This window comes from Lynx rufus, unplaced genomic scaffold (assembly GCF_022079265.1).
Source record: "Lynx rufus isolate CCGP_SWC_20201006 ecotype Redwood Valley unplaced genomic scaffold, mLynRuf1.p SCAF_9, whole genome shotgun sequence".
NCBI lineage: Eukaryota > Metazoa > Chordata > Mammalia > Carnivora > Felidae > Lynx > Lynx rufus.
Window position 1 is genome coordinate 107,422,467 of NW_025814897.1, and position 13,623 is coordinate 107,436,089.

The 13,623-nt window shown below is 41.8% G+C and overlaps 1 protein-coding gene across 2 annotated transcripts in view; it reads right to left on the reverse strand.

Moving 5' to 3' along the window:
* Positions 1–13,623, reverse strand: part of ATL3 (atlastin GTPase 3) — a 51,559-nt gene that overhangs the window by 15,972 nt on the left and 21,964 nt on the right. For both annotated transcript variants that reach the window (XM_047070264.1, XM_047070262.1), the window contains exons 4-8: positions 12,331–12,435; positions 11,783–11,833; positions 3,321–3,377; positions 1,464–1,556; positions 624–762 (exon numbers count right to left, since the gene is read on the reverse strand). In XM_047070264.1, the coding sequence (XP_046926220.1) occupies positions 624–762; positions 1,464–1,556; positions 3,321–3,377; positions 11,783–11,833; positions 12,331–12,435 (445 nt within the window). The remainder of the gene's footprint in view (positions 1–623; positions 763–1,463; positions 1,557–3,320; positions 3,378–11,782; positions 11,834–12,330; positions 12,436–13,623) is intronic.

Sequence of the window (13,623 nt, forward strand, 5' to 3'; positions counted from 1 at the left end):
CTATTTCCATTCCAACTTTACCGGGAACCTGAGAAGCTCAGACACGTTTATAAACAAAAGTGCTTGTTTTAAACCTGTGTAAACGGAGGGCTAGCCATTAAATGAGTCAACGTCTTAATGAATAAGGAACAAAAATAAGATAATGGAATCCAAGAGTCCCGACTCTAATTTCTCCAAGCTGCCATCTAGGCAACACCTCCTGATAATCGCAGGTGACCCGGCATCAGGTTTTGCCATAATCACAAAGAAGATGAAAACAAACAGCCAAGCCACGCATCATGTTACCATCCTTTGGCAACTTAATTTTACTTGATAAGTATTAGCTAACCAACGTTTAGTCTTTTATTTTAGTACTGCTATGTCTTGTAAGCCAGTAATTACAACACGTCTCTTAGAAAGACATCAATATTACCACCACCATTTCAGATGGAAAAATTAAGGTAAACTCTGATGGTCACAGTACGGCAGATGTAAAAACTAAAGTAGACTCTAACTACCATTCTTTCTAAGGAAACATACTATTCCTCTTAAGCATTCTCTGGACTCGTAACTGATAGTTTCTGGTCACTGGTTCATTCCAAAGCTCAAATCACATGTCTAGAATAACATGACTTGTGACACACCTTTCAATTTCCCATCAAAGTCGGGGCTTGTGGCCACCTGGAGCCCTGGATGCGGCAGGAGAAAGCAAGTGACGTTGGAGAAGCATGAATGAATGTGATTTCGGACATTCTGAATTTCTTCATGCTGATGTTCTTTTACCTGCCAATGAAGACCAACAATTTACAAAAGACCAGTTGTGTTTCTGCACTGGGAACCAATGGTACAGGACAAAGGAGAGAAGATATCCCAACTCTGATGCATCAGAGCAGCCTATGTTTTGTCCAGTGAGGAAACTCAGGACGCTAGAAGCAATAAATGCATACATTTGATTAACCATGGCCTGGCTCCTTTAGCCACTCAAGAACACGTACTGAAGACTTTCTTTTACAAAAAAGAGGATTGCACAATACTGGAGAAGAACAATGGAAGGTTTGCTTGTGAGCAGAAGGAGGATGTAACTAGCTAGTAGCGATTGACAGAGGACTCCTGTATTTTAATTTTGGAGAACAGGCTAAGCCGGTTTATGTCCACCCCAAAACAAGCAAGAACTGTGAACAAGAACAACAGAACAAAAGTTCTGAATATGACATTCTAAAGGCACATGGAGAACCTGGTGTAAAACATGAAATGGAAATTACAGTCAAAGCTCGGGCCTTTGCCAGGAGAGTCCTTCTCTGCAGTCTCTATGCATTACATACCCAGGCTCTGTGCTCTTACACAAGCACTATTAGTGTGCCGATACCTGTAAGTATTTAACACTTAAATTTTCTATAATCTGCTTTAAATACAATAGCTAAAGGCAAATGAGAACGTTATCAAGACATGTAGGTAACTCCTCAGAAGACTGCATTTCTATTTACCTGCAGGCGCTTATCCAAAAAGGACATTCCTCCCTGTAGTCCGTAGCTGTATTCATAGGGGAAACTCCAGTCTCGAACCAAAAACATCAGTGTCTATTTAGGAAAAGAGCAGAGCATGTCACAAGGCTGCATAAATGCATTTTCAAAATAACAACTGAAATACTTCTTTGCATAATGCCAGCTTCTTCAAAGGGAGCAACAAAATGTGAAGGATGTATTTCTTCCGTAAAGTCTTAGGAACATTATAAACACTCAAGGACACGTATAAGCCAAATGTGTGGTCACCAGGGGCGCCTGGGTGGCTCAGGCGGTTGGGCATCCGACTCTTGACTTCAGCTCAGGTCATGATCTCATGGTTCGTGAAACGGAGCCCCATGTCAGCTCTGTGCTGACAGTGTGAAGCCTGCTTGGGATTCTCTCTTTCTCAAAATAAATAAGCATTTTAAAAAACATATTAAAAAAAACAAAACAGGGACTCCTGGGTGGCTCAGTCGGTTGAGTGTCTGACTTCAGCTCAGGTCATGATCTCGCGGTTCGTGGGATCAAGCCCCATGTCGGGCTCTGTGCTGACAGCTCAGGGCCTGGAGCCCGCTTCGGATTCTGTGTCTCCCTCTCTCTGTTCTTCCCCTGCTCACAGTCTGTCTCTCTCTCAAAAATGAACAAAAATTTAAAAAAAAACTTTTTTAAACAAGTTTTTTAAACAAAACAAAACAAATGTGAGGTCACTATAACCTATCTGCTGTTTTTGTTCCCATGGGTTCATAAGAGCAGAAGGAAGAAACTGACGAGAAGACGTCAAATCTGGGGCTGTGCTATAAAGACAAGTATAAAGAACGGACTAAAGGACAAGAAAACAACATGGTAGCAGCATATCATAAAATCAGATCTACTTTAAATGTTAGAAAGGAAAACTAAACATCAAAAAAAAATTTTTTTTTTTTTTTTTAACACAAAAGGAGCGCCTGGGTGGCTCAATTGGTTAAGCGTCAGACTTCGGTTCAAGTCATGATCTCACGGTTCGTGGGTTCAAGCCCCTCATCGGGCTCTGTGCTGACAGCTCAGAGCCTGGATCCTGCTTCGGATTCTGTCTCTTCCTCTCTGTCTGTCCCTCCCCCGCTTACAGTCTGCCTCTCTCTCTCTCTCAAAAATAAACAAACACTAAAAAAAATTTTTTTTAAAAGAAAAGAAAACTAAATTAAGTAATACTTAAAGCTCCTCTAATCTCACTGAGGCTACTATGCATTCTCACCCTCATGAAACAATTAACTAAAGCAGGGGCCAGAAAACTTTCGTAAAGGACCTAAGAGGAAGTATTTTAGAAGTATTTAAGTATTTAAGAAGAAGAGGCTGTGGACAAATAAGTGTAGCTGTGTTCCAATAAAACTTTATGTAAAATTTAAATGCCAGTGTCCACAGCTAATTTACACGTCATGAAATATTATTCCTCTTTTGACCTCAATCATTGAAGAATATAAAAACCACTCCTAACTCACAGGTCTTATAAAAACAGGCCGCTAATGGGGCGCCTGGGTGGCGCAGTCGGTTAAGCGTCCGACTTCAGCCAGGTCACGATCTCGCGGTCCGTGAGTTCGAGCCCCGCGTCGGGCTCTGGGCTGATGGCTCGGAGCCTGGAGCCTGTTTCCGATTCTGTGTCTCCCTCTCTCTCTGCCCCTCCCCCGTTCATGCTCTGTCTCTCTCTGTCCCAAAAATAAATAAACGTTGAAAAAAAAAATTTAAAAAAAAACAAAAAAAAACAAAAAAAAAACAGGCCGCTAGCCTGATCTGGCCTGTGTCCTGCAGCTGGCTGGTCTCCGAACTGAAACAAAGACATGAATTACATTATAGTTAACACTCTACCTGGAAGGGTTTTTGGAAAATTTCATCCATCGCCAGACGACCATATTCTGTGAAGAGCTTTGAAAAAGAAAAGTTAATGGCTTGTTAGGCCAAATTATTTAAAGTACTTCTATGGGTATTCTTTAGCAAAGAACTCATTTAACAGACTCAATACTACTCATATGAGACCACAGTTCTACGGCTTCAAAAACTCAGAGAGCCATGAACCTTACAATAACCTGTTATTCCTATCTCACATCCCATGTCCCAATTCATTAACAAACCCAGAAGCCAACCACTCCAGCTTCTATGTGGCTTGGAATATTACACAGCTTCCTAACTGGCCTCCCTGCCTTACCCTTGCTCCGCCCCCCAGACTATTCTCAATACAGCAGCCTGGGTGGCTGTGCTTTGAGAAGTTAGTTAGATCACATGATGCCTCTGCTTAAAACCCTCCAACCTAATCGTATAAAAGGCAGCCCCTTACGGTGAGATCTGGCTACACTGGCCCTCCTTGCTCTTCCTCCAGCACGCTGGGCACAGTGCTTGCCTCAGGGACTTTGTTCTGACTCCTTCTGCCTACAATGTTCTCCCCCCAAATAACTGCACAATCAGTTCCCTCACTTTTTAGTCCAAATGGCTCCTTCTCAAAGAAGACTTCCGGACCACCACCTACCTGAGAGGATTACAAGTCTCCCCACAATTCTTCCTACCCCGTGTCTTTCAAATATTTTTCCTTAACCCATCTCACTAGGCTACACACCACACCTTTACTTACTTGGACAGTGCCTGCCTTCACTACTAGCAGATACACTCCAGGGGGGCAGGAATGTCTGCCTGTTCTGTGCACTGTCTCTCAGGCAGCGGGAGGAATATGGGGCCAGGGGCATATATGCCATGCAAATGACCAAATGAGCAAATTCTCTACGGTCAGGGTTTACACGTCCGTTTATGTCTATGTCCTTATGAAGCCTCGCACTAAAAGTACAGCAAAACGGGGGCACCTGAGTGGCTCAGTCGGTTAAGCCTCCAACTCTTGACTTCAGCTCTGGTCATGATCTCACGGTTTGTGAGATCGAGCCCCGCGTCAGGCTCTGCGCTAACAGCACGGAGCCTGCTTGGGATTTTCTCTCTCTCTCTCTCTCTCTCTCTCTCTCTGCCCCTCCCCTGCTCACATTCTCTCTCTCTCTCAAAATAAATAAATAAACTTGAAAAAAACAGTATAGCAAAATGAAGTTTAGAAGTTATAAATTCACAGGACAAAGAAGATGAGAACTGATATGGCAGCAAAGAGTTATCAAAAATACTCTGGAAGGAAAACAGACAAATGAAAACTGTCTCAAGTGTTGTCTTTCTCTGCCTTAAGTTGTCTGTGACAGGCAGGGGCCAACAGGAAAAAAGCAGATTCTCTCAGCAGAATCCCTGAAAGGCTCAGAAATGAGAAGCACCGGTCACCATGTAGGAGGGGGGTGAGGGAACGGGACTAACAACTAAAGAAACAGTTGAAAGTCTTTGGAGAGAGCACCTTTTGGAGCACCTAACCTCACAGATCCCGCTTCCTCCCCGCGCTCCAAACCCTCTATCTGCCCACAGAAGATGGGAAGTGTACTATCTGGAAGGGATAAACTAGAAAGAATTTAGACTTTGATACCGAACTCAGCCAAGAGGAGTAAGTCCCCTACTTTACCAGAAACGGGCACTTCAGTCAAGGTCGACATACTGAACAGTGAAGTCTCCTTAGCCTGTCGCCCTGCTGGAGCCACAGTAAGCTTCTACCCACTCGGGCAGGGGTTTAAAGAACTCTTCTCTGGGGACACTCATAGCCCAAGAAGAACAGTCTGCAAATACAGACATTTCGGGGTTGCAATAAAATATCCAAGTAATCTTGCTCAGTCACCTCACTGTCCAAACCAGTGCACAAGGCTCGCCCTCTCGCCAAAGGTCCCAGTCAGATTTTTAATAACTCATCTTAAATACACATGGCCAAGGACACCAGACCTCTGAGACAAGCTTCCAGAAGAAAGACAAAAACTCATGTCCTTCATTCTAGAACATCATCTTACATTATCCCTTTTATAATTTCTTTCCCTCCATTTTCTCTTTTACTAAAACACCTATCATTAATAACAGGTGCGACCTCTCTTGAACTGATGCTCAATGTTTCCTTTTTTTGCTGTGCCCTCCTGTTCTCCTTCTTCTCCACCTCTCCCTCTCCTCTCTTCTTCCCTCTTTTCCCTCCTCTCTCCTCCCCACCCCCCTGCCCTTCTCTCTCTGCTTCACTCCCTCCCTCTGGTCTAATTTCTACTCTGTTCTTTCATTCAACCTACCAGCAAGAGTTTCTCCAATTTGGCGTCTAACTCCTTCTCTACAAAAGTTTCCGTTTTTGCTGCCACAGCTTTCATTTCCAGGAGCTTTTGTTTTCTGAATGTTGCTTCTTAACAGCATCCAGTTTTCTCTTGGTTGCAAGAGCTGCAACATCTTATGTTTCTGAGGATGCGGGTTTACAAAGAATGAAGAAAAAGCCCACACTAAGGTACATTACCATGAAAATTCATGCCAACAATAAGAAGATCTTAAAAGCTTCAGAGAGAAAAAGGTCACATACAAAGGATCAGGAATCAGATGGTGTGGGACTTCAGCAGCAACACTGGAAGCTGGAAGGCAATGAAGCAATGCCCTCAATTCTAAAAGAAAATTACTTCTATCCTATCATTAATTCTAGGATAAAATTAAAATATTTTCAGACTTACAAGAACTCAAAAAAGTGATCTGCTATACATCCATTCTAACCTTTCTCAGAAAAGCTAGGGGAGAATGTCTAGAATTAAGGAGAGAATAAACAACAACAACAACAAAGGAGAGAATAAACAAATAAAAGGTTAAATAGGATTCAACTGCAAAAGGAATTGAAAAAAACATCCCAGGCCCTGATTTCAAGCTATATTACTGTTTTGTAATAAACACTGTATGGTATTGGTATAAAACCAGACATGCAGATCAATGGAACAGAACAGCTCTCTGTTCTCCTAGAAATAAAACCACATACAGATGATCAATTAACTTTATGACAAAGCAGCCAAGAATATACAATGAGGAAAAGACAGTCTCTTCAACAAACGGTGGTGAAAAAACCGGACAGCCACATGCAAAAGAATGAAAGTGGACCACTATCTAACACCAGACACAAAAATTAACTCCAAATGGATCAAAGACTTAAAACTTGAAACCCTAACACTCTGTGAAGAAAACACAGGTGGTACGCTCCTTGACGTCAGTCTCGACAATTTTTTGGATTTGGCAACAAAAGCAAAGGCAGCAAAAGCCAAAATAAACAAGTGGGACCACACCAAACTAAAAAGCTGCACAGGAATTAGAAAAATACTAACAACATGAAAAAGCAACCTACTAAATGAGAGAAAATAATTTAAAATCATATATCAGATGAAGGGTTAATAGCCAAAGTATATAAAGAATTCAGGGCACCCAGGTGGCTCAGTCAGTGTCTGACTCTCAATTTAGGCTCAGGTCACGATCTCATGGTTCACGGGTTTTTTAACAGCTTGGGATTCTCTCTCCCCTTCCCTCCCCTCCCTCTCTGCCCCTCCCTCCCACACACTCATTCTCTCAAAATACATAAAAATAAACATTTAAGGGGTGCCTGGGTGGCTCAGTCAGTTATGCATCCAACTTTGACTCAGGTCATGATCTCACGGTTTGGGAGTTCAAGCCCCACATTGGGCTCTCTGCTGTCAGCACAGAGCCCACCTCAGAGCCTCTGTCTCCCTCTCTCTCTGTCCTTCCCCCACCAGCGTACAGGCATACACTCTCAAAAATAAATAAACATTAAATTTTTTAAAAAAGAAATAAGCATTTCTTAAAAATTAAAAAATTAAATAAATTAAAAAATTTTTTAAATAAAAAAGAATTTATATAACTCAACAGCCAAAATAACAAAAAAAGAAAACACAAACAACACATGCCCACAAAAACCATAATCCAATTAGAAAATGGGCAGAGAATCTATACAGACATTTTCCCAAAGACGATATACTGATAGCCAATGGGTACATGAATTATTCATGTTCACCATCAATAATCACCAGGGAAATGAAAATAAAAACCATGATAGGGGCGCCTGGGTGGCGCAGTCGGTTAAGCGTCCGACTTCAGCCAGGTCACGATCTCGCGGTCCGTGAGTTCGAGCCCCGCGTCGGGCTCTGGGCTGACGGCTCAGAGCCTGGAACCTGTTTCCGATTCTGTGTCTCCCTCTCTCTCTGCCCCTCCCCCGTTCATGCTCTGTCTCTCTCTGTTGCAAAAATAAATAAACGTTGAAAAAAAAAAATTTTAAAAAACAAAACAAAACAAAAAAAAAACCATGATATATTACCTCATCAGTGTGATGAATGAATGTTTATCAAAAAAGAAAAGAAATAATAAGTGTTGGCAAGAACATGGCAAAAAGGGCACCCTTGTCCACTGTTGGTAAGAATTTAATTGGTGCATCTATTATGAAAAACAGTATGGAGGCTCCTCTAAAAATTAAAAATGAAACTACTATATGATCTAGCAATTCCACTTCTGGGTAATTATCTGAAGAAAGCGAAAACAGTAATTCAAAAAAACATATGCACCCTCACGGTCAATGCAGCTTTAGTTACAACAGCCAAGATATGGAAGCAACCTAAGTATCCATCCATGTTTGAATGGATACAAAAAATGTGGTGCAAAATTCAGTGGAATATTATTCGCCATAAAAAACAAGGCAATCTTGCTATCTCCAACAAATATGGATGGGCCTTATAGGCACTGTACTGTTTTACTAAGACAAAGACAAACACTATGTGATCTCACTTGTATGTGGAATCTGAACAAATTTAAAAACAAGCGTATGGATACAAGGGTGGAGCGAGGGTAGGGGAAAGAAAGTGAAGGGGGTTAAAAAGTATAAACTTCCAGGGGCGCCTGGCTGGCTCAGTTGGTAGAACATGCGACTCTTGATCTCAGGGTTATGAGATTGAGCCCCATGTTGGGAATAGAGATTACTTAAAAATAAAATCTTAAAAAAAAAAAAGTATGAACTTCCAGCTATAAAATACTTAAGTCATAGGGAAGCAATGTACAACATGGTGGCTATAGTTAATAATATGGCATTGTATATTTCAAAGTTGCAAAGACATATCATAAATGTTTTCATCATGAGGGAAAACATAATAAAATGTAAAATTAAAAAAAGAAAGAAAGAAAGAAAGAAAGAAAGAAATTGACAGTGGGACAGCTGTGCACCAGGCCTAAAGGAGGCAGTCCAGGGGAGAGGAGGAGAACACTGTGACCAGGCATGAGGCCTCCCCAAGGAGAAAAAAGAAAAAAAAACAAAACACAAAACACAAAACCAGAGCCTAAGTGTGTAGATCATACTGAGAGGTTTAGGAGTCTATCCCTTGAGATACATTAGTGATAAGCACACAGAACACTAAACTAATGACGACCACAACAAAAAAAGCAACAGGTAATTCATTACAAGAAATGCAACCATAATTCACAAGAAACGTCAGTGATGAAAAACATAGAAAAATACCCATACAATAAGGCAAATACAAATACCTTTTTAGCTACAACTTGTGACCTACCTATTGGAAGGACGAGGGGAAGGAAGCCAATGGGTGAGGGTGGGAGAGTGGTAAAGATGCTAAATCCTAATTCTGCACAAGAAGCTATGACTATTTCAATTGTAATAATCCAGAAGGAACAGTATAAGCATGTTCTTTAAACATTCAGAAGCAAATAGCAGAAGACACAGCCCAAAGCACAAGTGGTTGCCTCTGGAGAACGAACTAGGAGGTCAAAAGAATGTTCTTTTTTATTATGAACACTGCAATTCTACTGACTTTTCCACTATGTGTGTGTGTATAGTATATATACATATGTGTATGTATATACATTATTTTGTGCATATACATTATATATATATTACTTTGTCAAAACAATGAAATGATACTTAAAAAAAGAAAGCACCTAAAACATATAAAATACTACATATAAACAAGACAAAAACACACATACAAAACTGTACAAAACCCATGATCTCTCCTACCTAATTCTGAAATCCAACAAGTTCTGAAAACCATTTGGAGGAAAACCTGCCTTGAACTGATGTGAGGCTTTTTCTAAGCTTTATTTGTCCCATTTCATCTCTCAGACATACCTTTCACTGCAGAAATAGTAAAATGTTTTATTAGGAGGTATTATCTGAATGTCTATTACTGTCCTCAACCTCATGCTTATATGCATCATATTTCTCTATCTAAAATCCAAAAAATTTAGGAGTGCCTGGGTGGCTCAGTCGGTTGAGCATCCGACTTTAGCTTGGGTCATGATCTCGCGGTTCATGGGTTCAAGCCCCATATCGGGCTCCGTGCTGACAGCTCGGAGCCTAGAGCCTGCTCCAGATTCTGTGTCTCCCCTGCCCCTCCCCCGCTCTCTGCCCCTACCCTTCTCCCACTCTGTCTCTCAAAAATGAATGTTAAAAAATATATATTTAAAGTCCAAAAAATTTCAAATTCCAAAACACACATAGTCTCAAAGAGTTTGCATAAGGCACGTAGTCACGTTACCTATTTTCTATAGGGATATATATGTGCTTACAAAGAAAAAGAACAGAAAGGATACATTCAAACCTGATCTGTGTGGTGAAGGAGGAGTTCAATCTATCCAAGGTGTCCAATTTTTTGCAAGAACATCATCATTTTTTTAGAACATCATTTCTAATGTCATAAGGAATACACTTCACTTTTAAGAATAAAGAAACTACTACAGTGACAGATAATGTATTACTAATTTATAGAGCTAAATTCAGCCTCTATGAAGACGGCATAGAGTGAAGAAAGCATCTCCACCAGGAAACGTTACTGGAAACGGGGTCCTCACAGAGGTGATCACGTTAAGACAAGGTCATTAGCGTGGGCCCTAAGCCAGTATGACTGGGGGTCCTTATGAGAAAAAGTAATACAGACGCGGGGAAGAATGCAAGGTGAAGACAAAGAGACACACGGAGGGAAGACAGGGGCAGAGACCGAAAGTCTACAAAGCCAAGGAATGCCGAGGACGGCCAGAAGCGAGGAAGAGGCAGGAACGGACTCTTCCCCACAGGCTCAGAGAGGGGATGGCCCTGTGGACAGCTGGACTTCTACTTCCAGACTCCAGAACCGTGACCCAATAATTTTGTGTTGTGTGAGCCCCCTCGTTTGCGGTCCTTGGCTACAGCAGCCCTCACCCGTCACCCACCCCTACTCATTTATGACCTCTCGCTGACCGGATGACACGATCCACACACGATGACGTCTGCCTCAAGCATTACTGTGTCTACAGCACCGGGTGCACCGCCTCATACGAGGTAGACATTCAGAAACGTGTGCGGAAGGCAGGAGTCTAGAGAGGAATCCGTTTCAGGGGAAAAGGTGTCGAACTCAAGTTTTGACAGACGCGTTTAAGAACAACAGCTCTCAACCACTGAGTCGTGGCCCCGGTGCAGAAACACCAGTCACCAGGTACAGGCCAAGGCTGAGGAAGGATGTTCTTTGCTTTTTACAGGACTATAAATTAGAACTAACTCCAGGTAATCCCCATAATAAATGACACCCTCATTCCTCTGTATGCTGATGTGTTTTCTTGAATGTCAATGGGACAAGTGGAATCAGAAAGTCATGCTAAGAACTGCATTCCACTCTGGAGTCGCCACGGAACAGTATTTTACAGGACGAACATAGAAGGACCGCTGCGTGGAGAATAGAAGACCGCGAGTAATTAACCGTAGGTAGTGACAGTAATGATAAATAATGGCTTGCAGTTATTAAGCACATACTCTTTTCCAGGCACACAAAGCTACGCATTTTACAAACACGGACTTATTAAGCCTCACCTGGATTACTACAACAGCTTCACAACCGGCCTCACTGAATGCACGCCTGTCCCTAAAAATCTACCCCAAATGCAGCAGCCAGAGTGACCCTCTGCTCACATAACATCACTACTCTGCTCAACACACGGCTCCCACCTCCCCCAGAGGAAGAGCCCGAGCCCTTGCAAAAGCCGAGCATCAGCAGGACCTAAATGCCTCGCTGACGTCATCGCTAAGCCTCCTCCTGTCACACTTCCCAGTCCCAGCCACTGGCCTCCTTGCTGCTCTCCAATCCTGCCAAGCACCCTCCACCCCAGGTCGTCTTGCTGTCCTGTCTCCTACACCACTACTCCCCACCCCCCCCAGATATAGCTGCAGAACTTACTCGCCCACTTTCTTGGGTTCCGTGCTCAACTCAGTAAGGCCTTGCCTGATCACCCAGCAGTAACAGGACCGGACCGCTGTGAGCCAAAAACTTTCCCCCACCATTCAATCTATTGCTATAACTACTCAGCTGCAAAATTTTTCTTAGTCTCAAAACTTTTAAATGATACATTATGACCTTAAGACTTTTATGATGAATATATACCTGTAGCTGCTGAAGATCATCTTCCTGAATGTTCTGGGACAGATTATAAATCTAGAAAACAAAAATCCAGATTGATACCACTCTAGCTTACTTGAAAGGAACCCCAAATAAGCAAAAGCACTGAAGAGAAGCTTTGTACAACTAAAGGTTTGCACAGAAGTACCCAAGGTCTGTCCAAACAGTAATATTATCTCTCTTTTGGGAAACGACACATATAAGGTTGGAATCACATAATTCTTCCTTTACTGCTTAAAATACAGTTTTCTTAAGTTCTTACCAAATCCCCAGTTCCTGTGTGATGTAATTAACGTGATTCAATTTCCACTTTCCAGACTTTTTTTGGCGTATTTTATATATACTTACGACCAAAGTGGAAAAACAGTTTAAGCTCCTTTTTGAGCTTCTAAGAGCTTAACGTCTATCTGTAGTCTAAAAAGAACATTTACATGTCACCTAGGGATTCTGATAACAGAACAATAACTGAAAATAGATATACTCCATTTATCTTATTTCCTCTGCAAACTTTTATCTTAAGCAAGTGGTGTTACCTGCACAGAACTGGTCATGGTGCTTAGAGCGAAGATGGTGGCACAGTCTTTCACGGTGGACTGGCTGTCAAATGCCCCCTGGGTATCCATCAGAACAACTGCAACCTAAGAGAAAGGAAAAGACCAGCAAAGTAAGAGTGAGAAAGGGAAAAATGTAAAAAAGAAATTGAAAAGTCCAGGTGACATGTAAACGAGGCTTTGGCACCTGTTCGTAAATTCCACAGAAAAGTAGTTATTTAGGGGCTTTGTCTTGATCAGAGAATCTTCCTGGAGAAGATTATCTGCTCTGACTTGATGAGATGGTATGAAACAGAGGCCTACAGAGCAATACGTATGGAAGGGAAAAATGCCCACCAATTAAGAGTCAAATGTTGGGGCGCCTGGGTGGCTCAGTCGGTTAAGTATCTGACTTTGGCTCAATCTCCTGGTTCATGAGTTCAAGTCGGGCTCTGTGCTGACAGGCCAGAGCCTGGAGCCTGCATCAGATTCTGTGTCTCCCTCTCTCTCTGACCCTCCCCAACTCACGCTCTCTCTCAAAAATGAATAAACATTAATTTAAAAAAAAAAGTCCAATGTTGAGACCGATTAGCTCACCTACCTAGTCAATCATTCAGGCATTTTTGTTCACAAAAATGATTATTACTTTATGTAATTCATAGATCAGGTCCTAGTAATCACATATTATGTTTTTGAGTTTATTTTCAGATACCCAACCCACTACTGTGGTAGAAGAGATATGATATAAATCCACGCAAAAGAAAGTATTATGCATCGGGGCACCTGAGTGGCTCAGTCAGTTGAGCATCTGACTTCAGCTCAGGTCATGATCTCATAGCTCGTGAGTTCGAGCCCCGCGTTGGGCTCTGTACTGACAGCTCAGAGCCTAGAGTCTGCTTCGGATTCTGTGTCTCCCTCTCTCTCTTCCCCCAACCCACTCGCATTCTGTCTCTGTCTCTCTTAAAAATAAATAAACGTTAAAAAAAAAATTTTTTAAAGGAAGTATTATGCATAAAAATAAATCAAAGCAAATAAAGTTTCTAGCCTCAATACACTGAAACCTAGTGACAGACATGAAAACTTTATCCTTTCCACACATCCATTTTCTGAAGAGCATACTGTCAAACTGAGTAATCAACACCAATTATAGCTGAAACAAATGAATATCCACACACAAAAGTATCCCTACCTCACATCACCTACAAAAATTAACTCAAAATGGATCAAAAACCTAAATATAGGAACTAAAACCACAAAACCCTTAGGAAACAGAGGTGTTTCCAAGATCTTCATGAT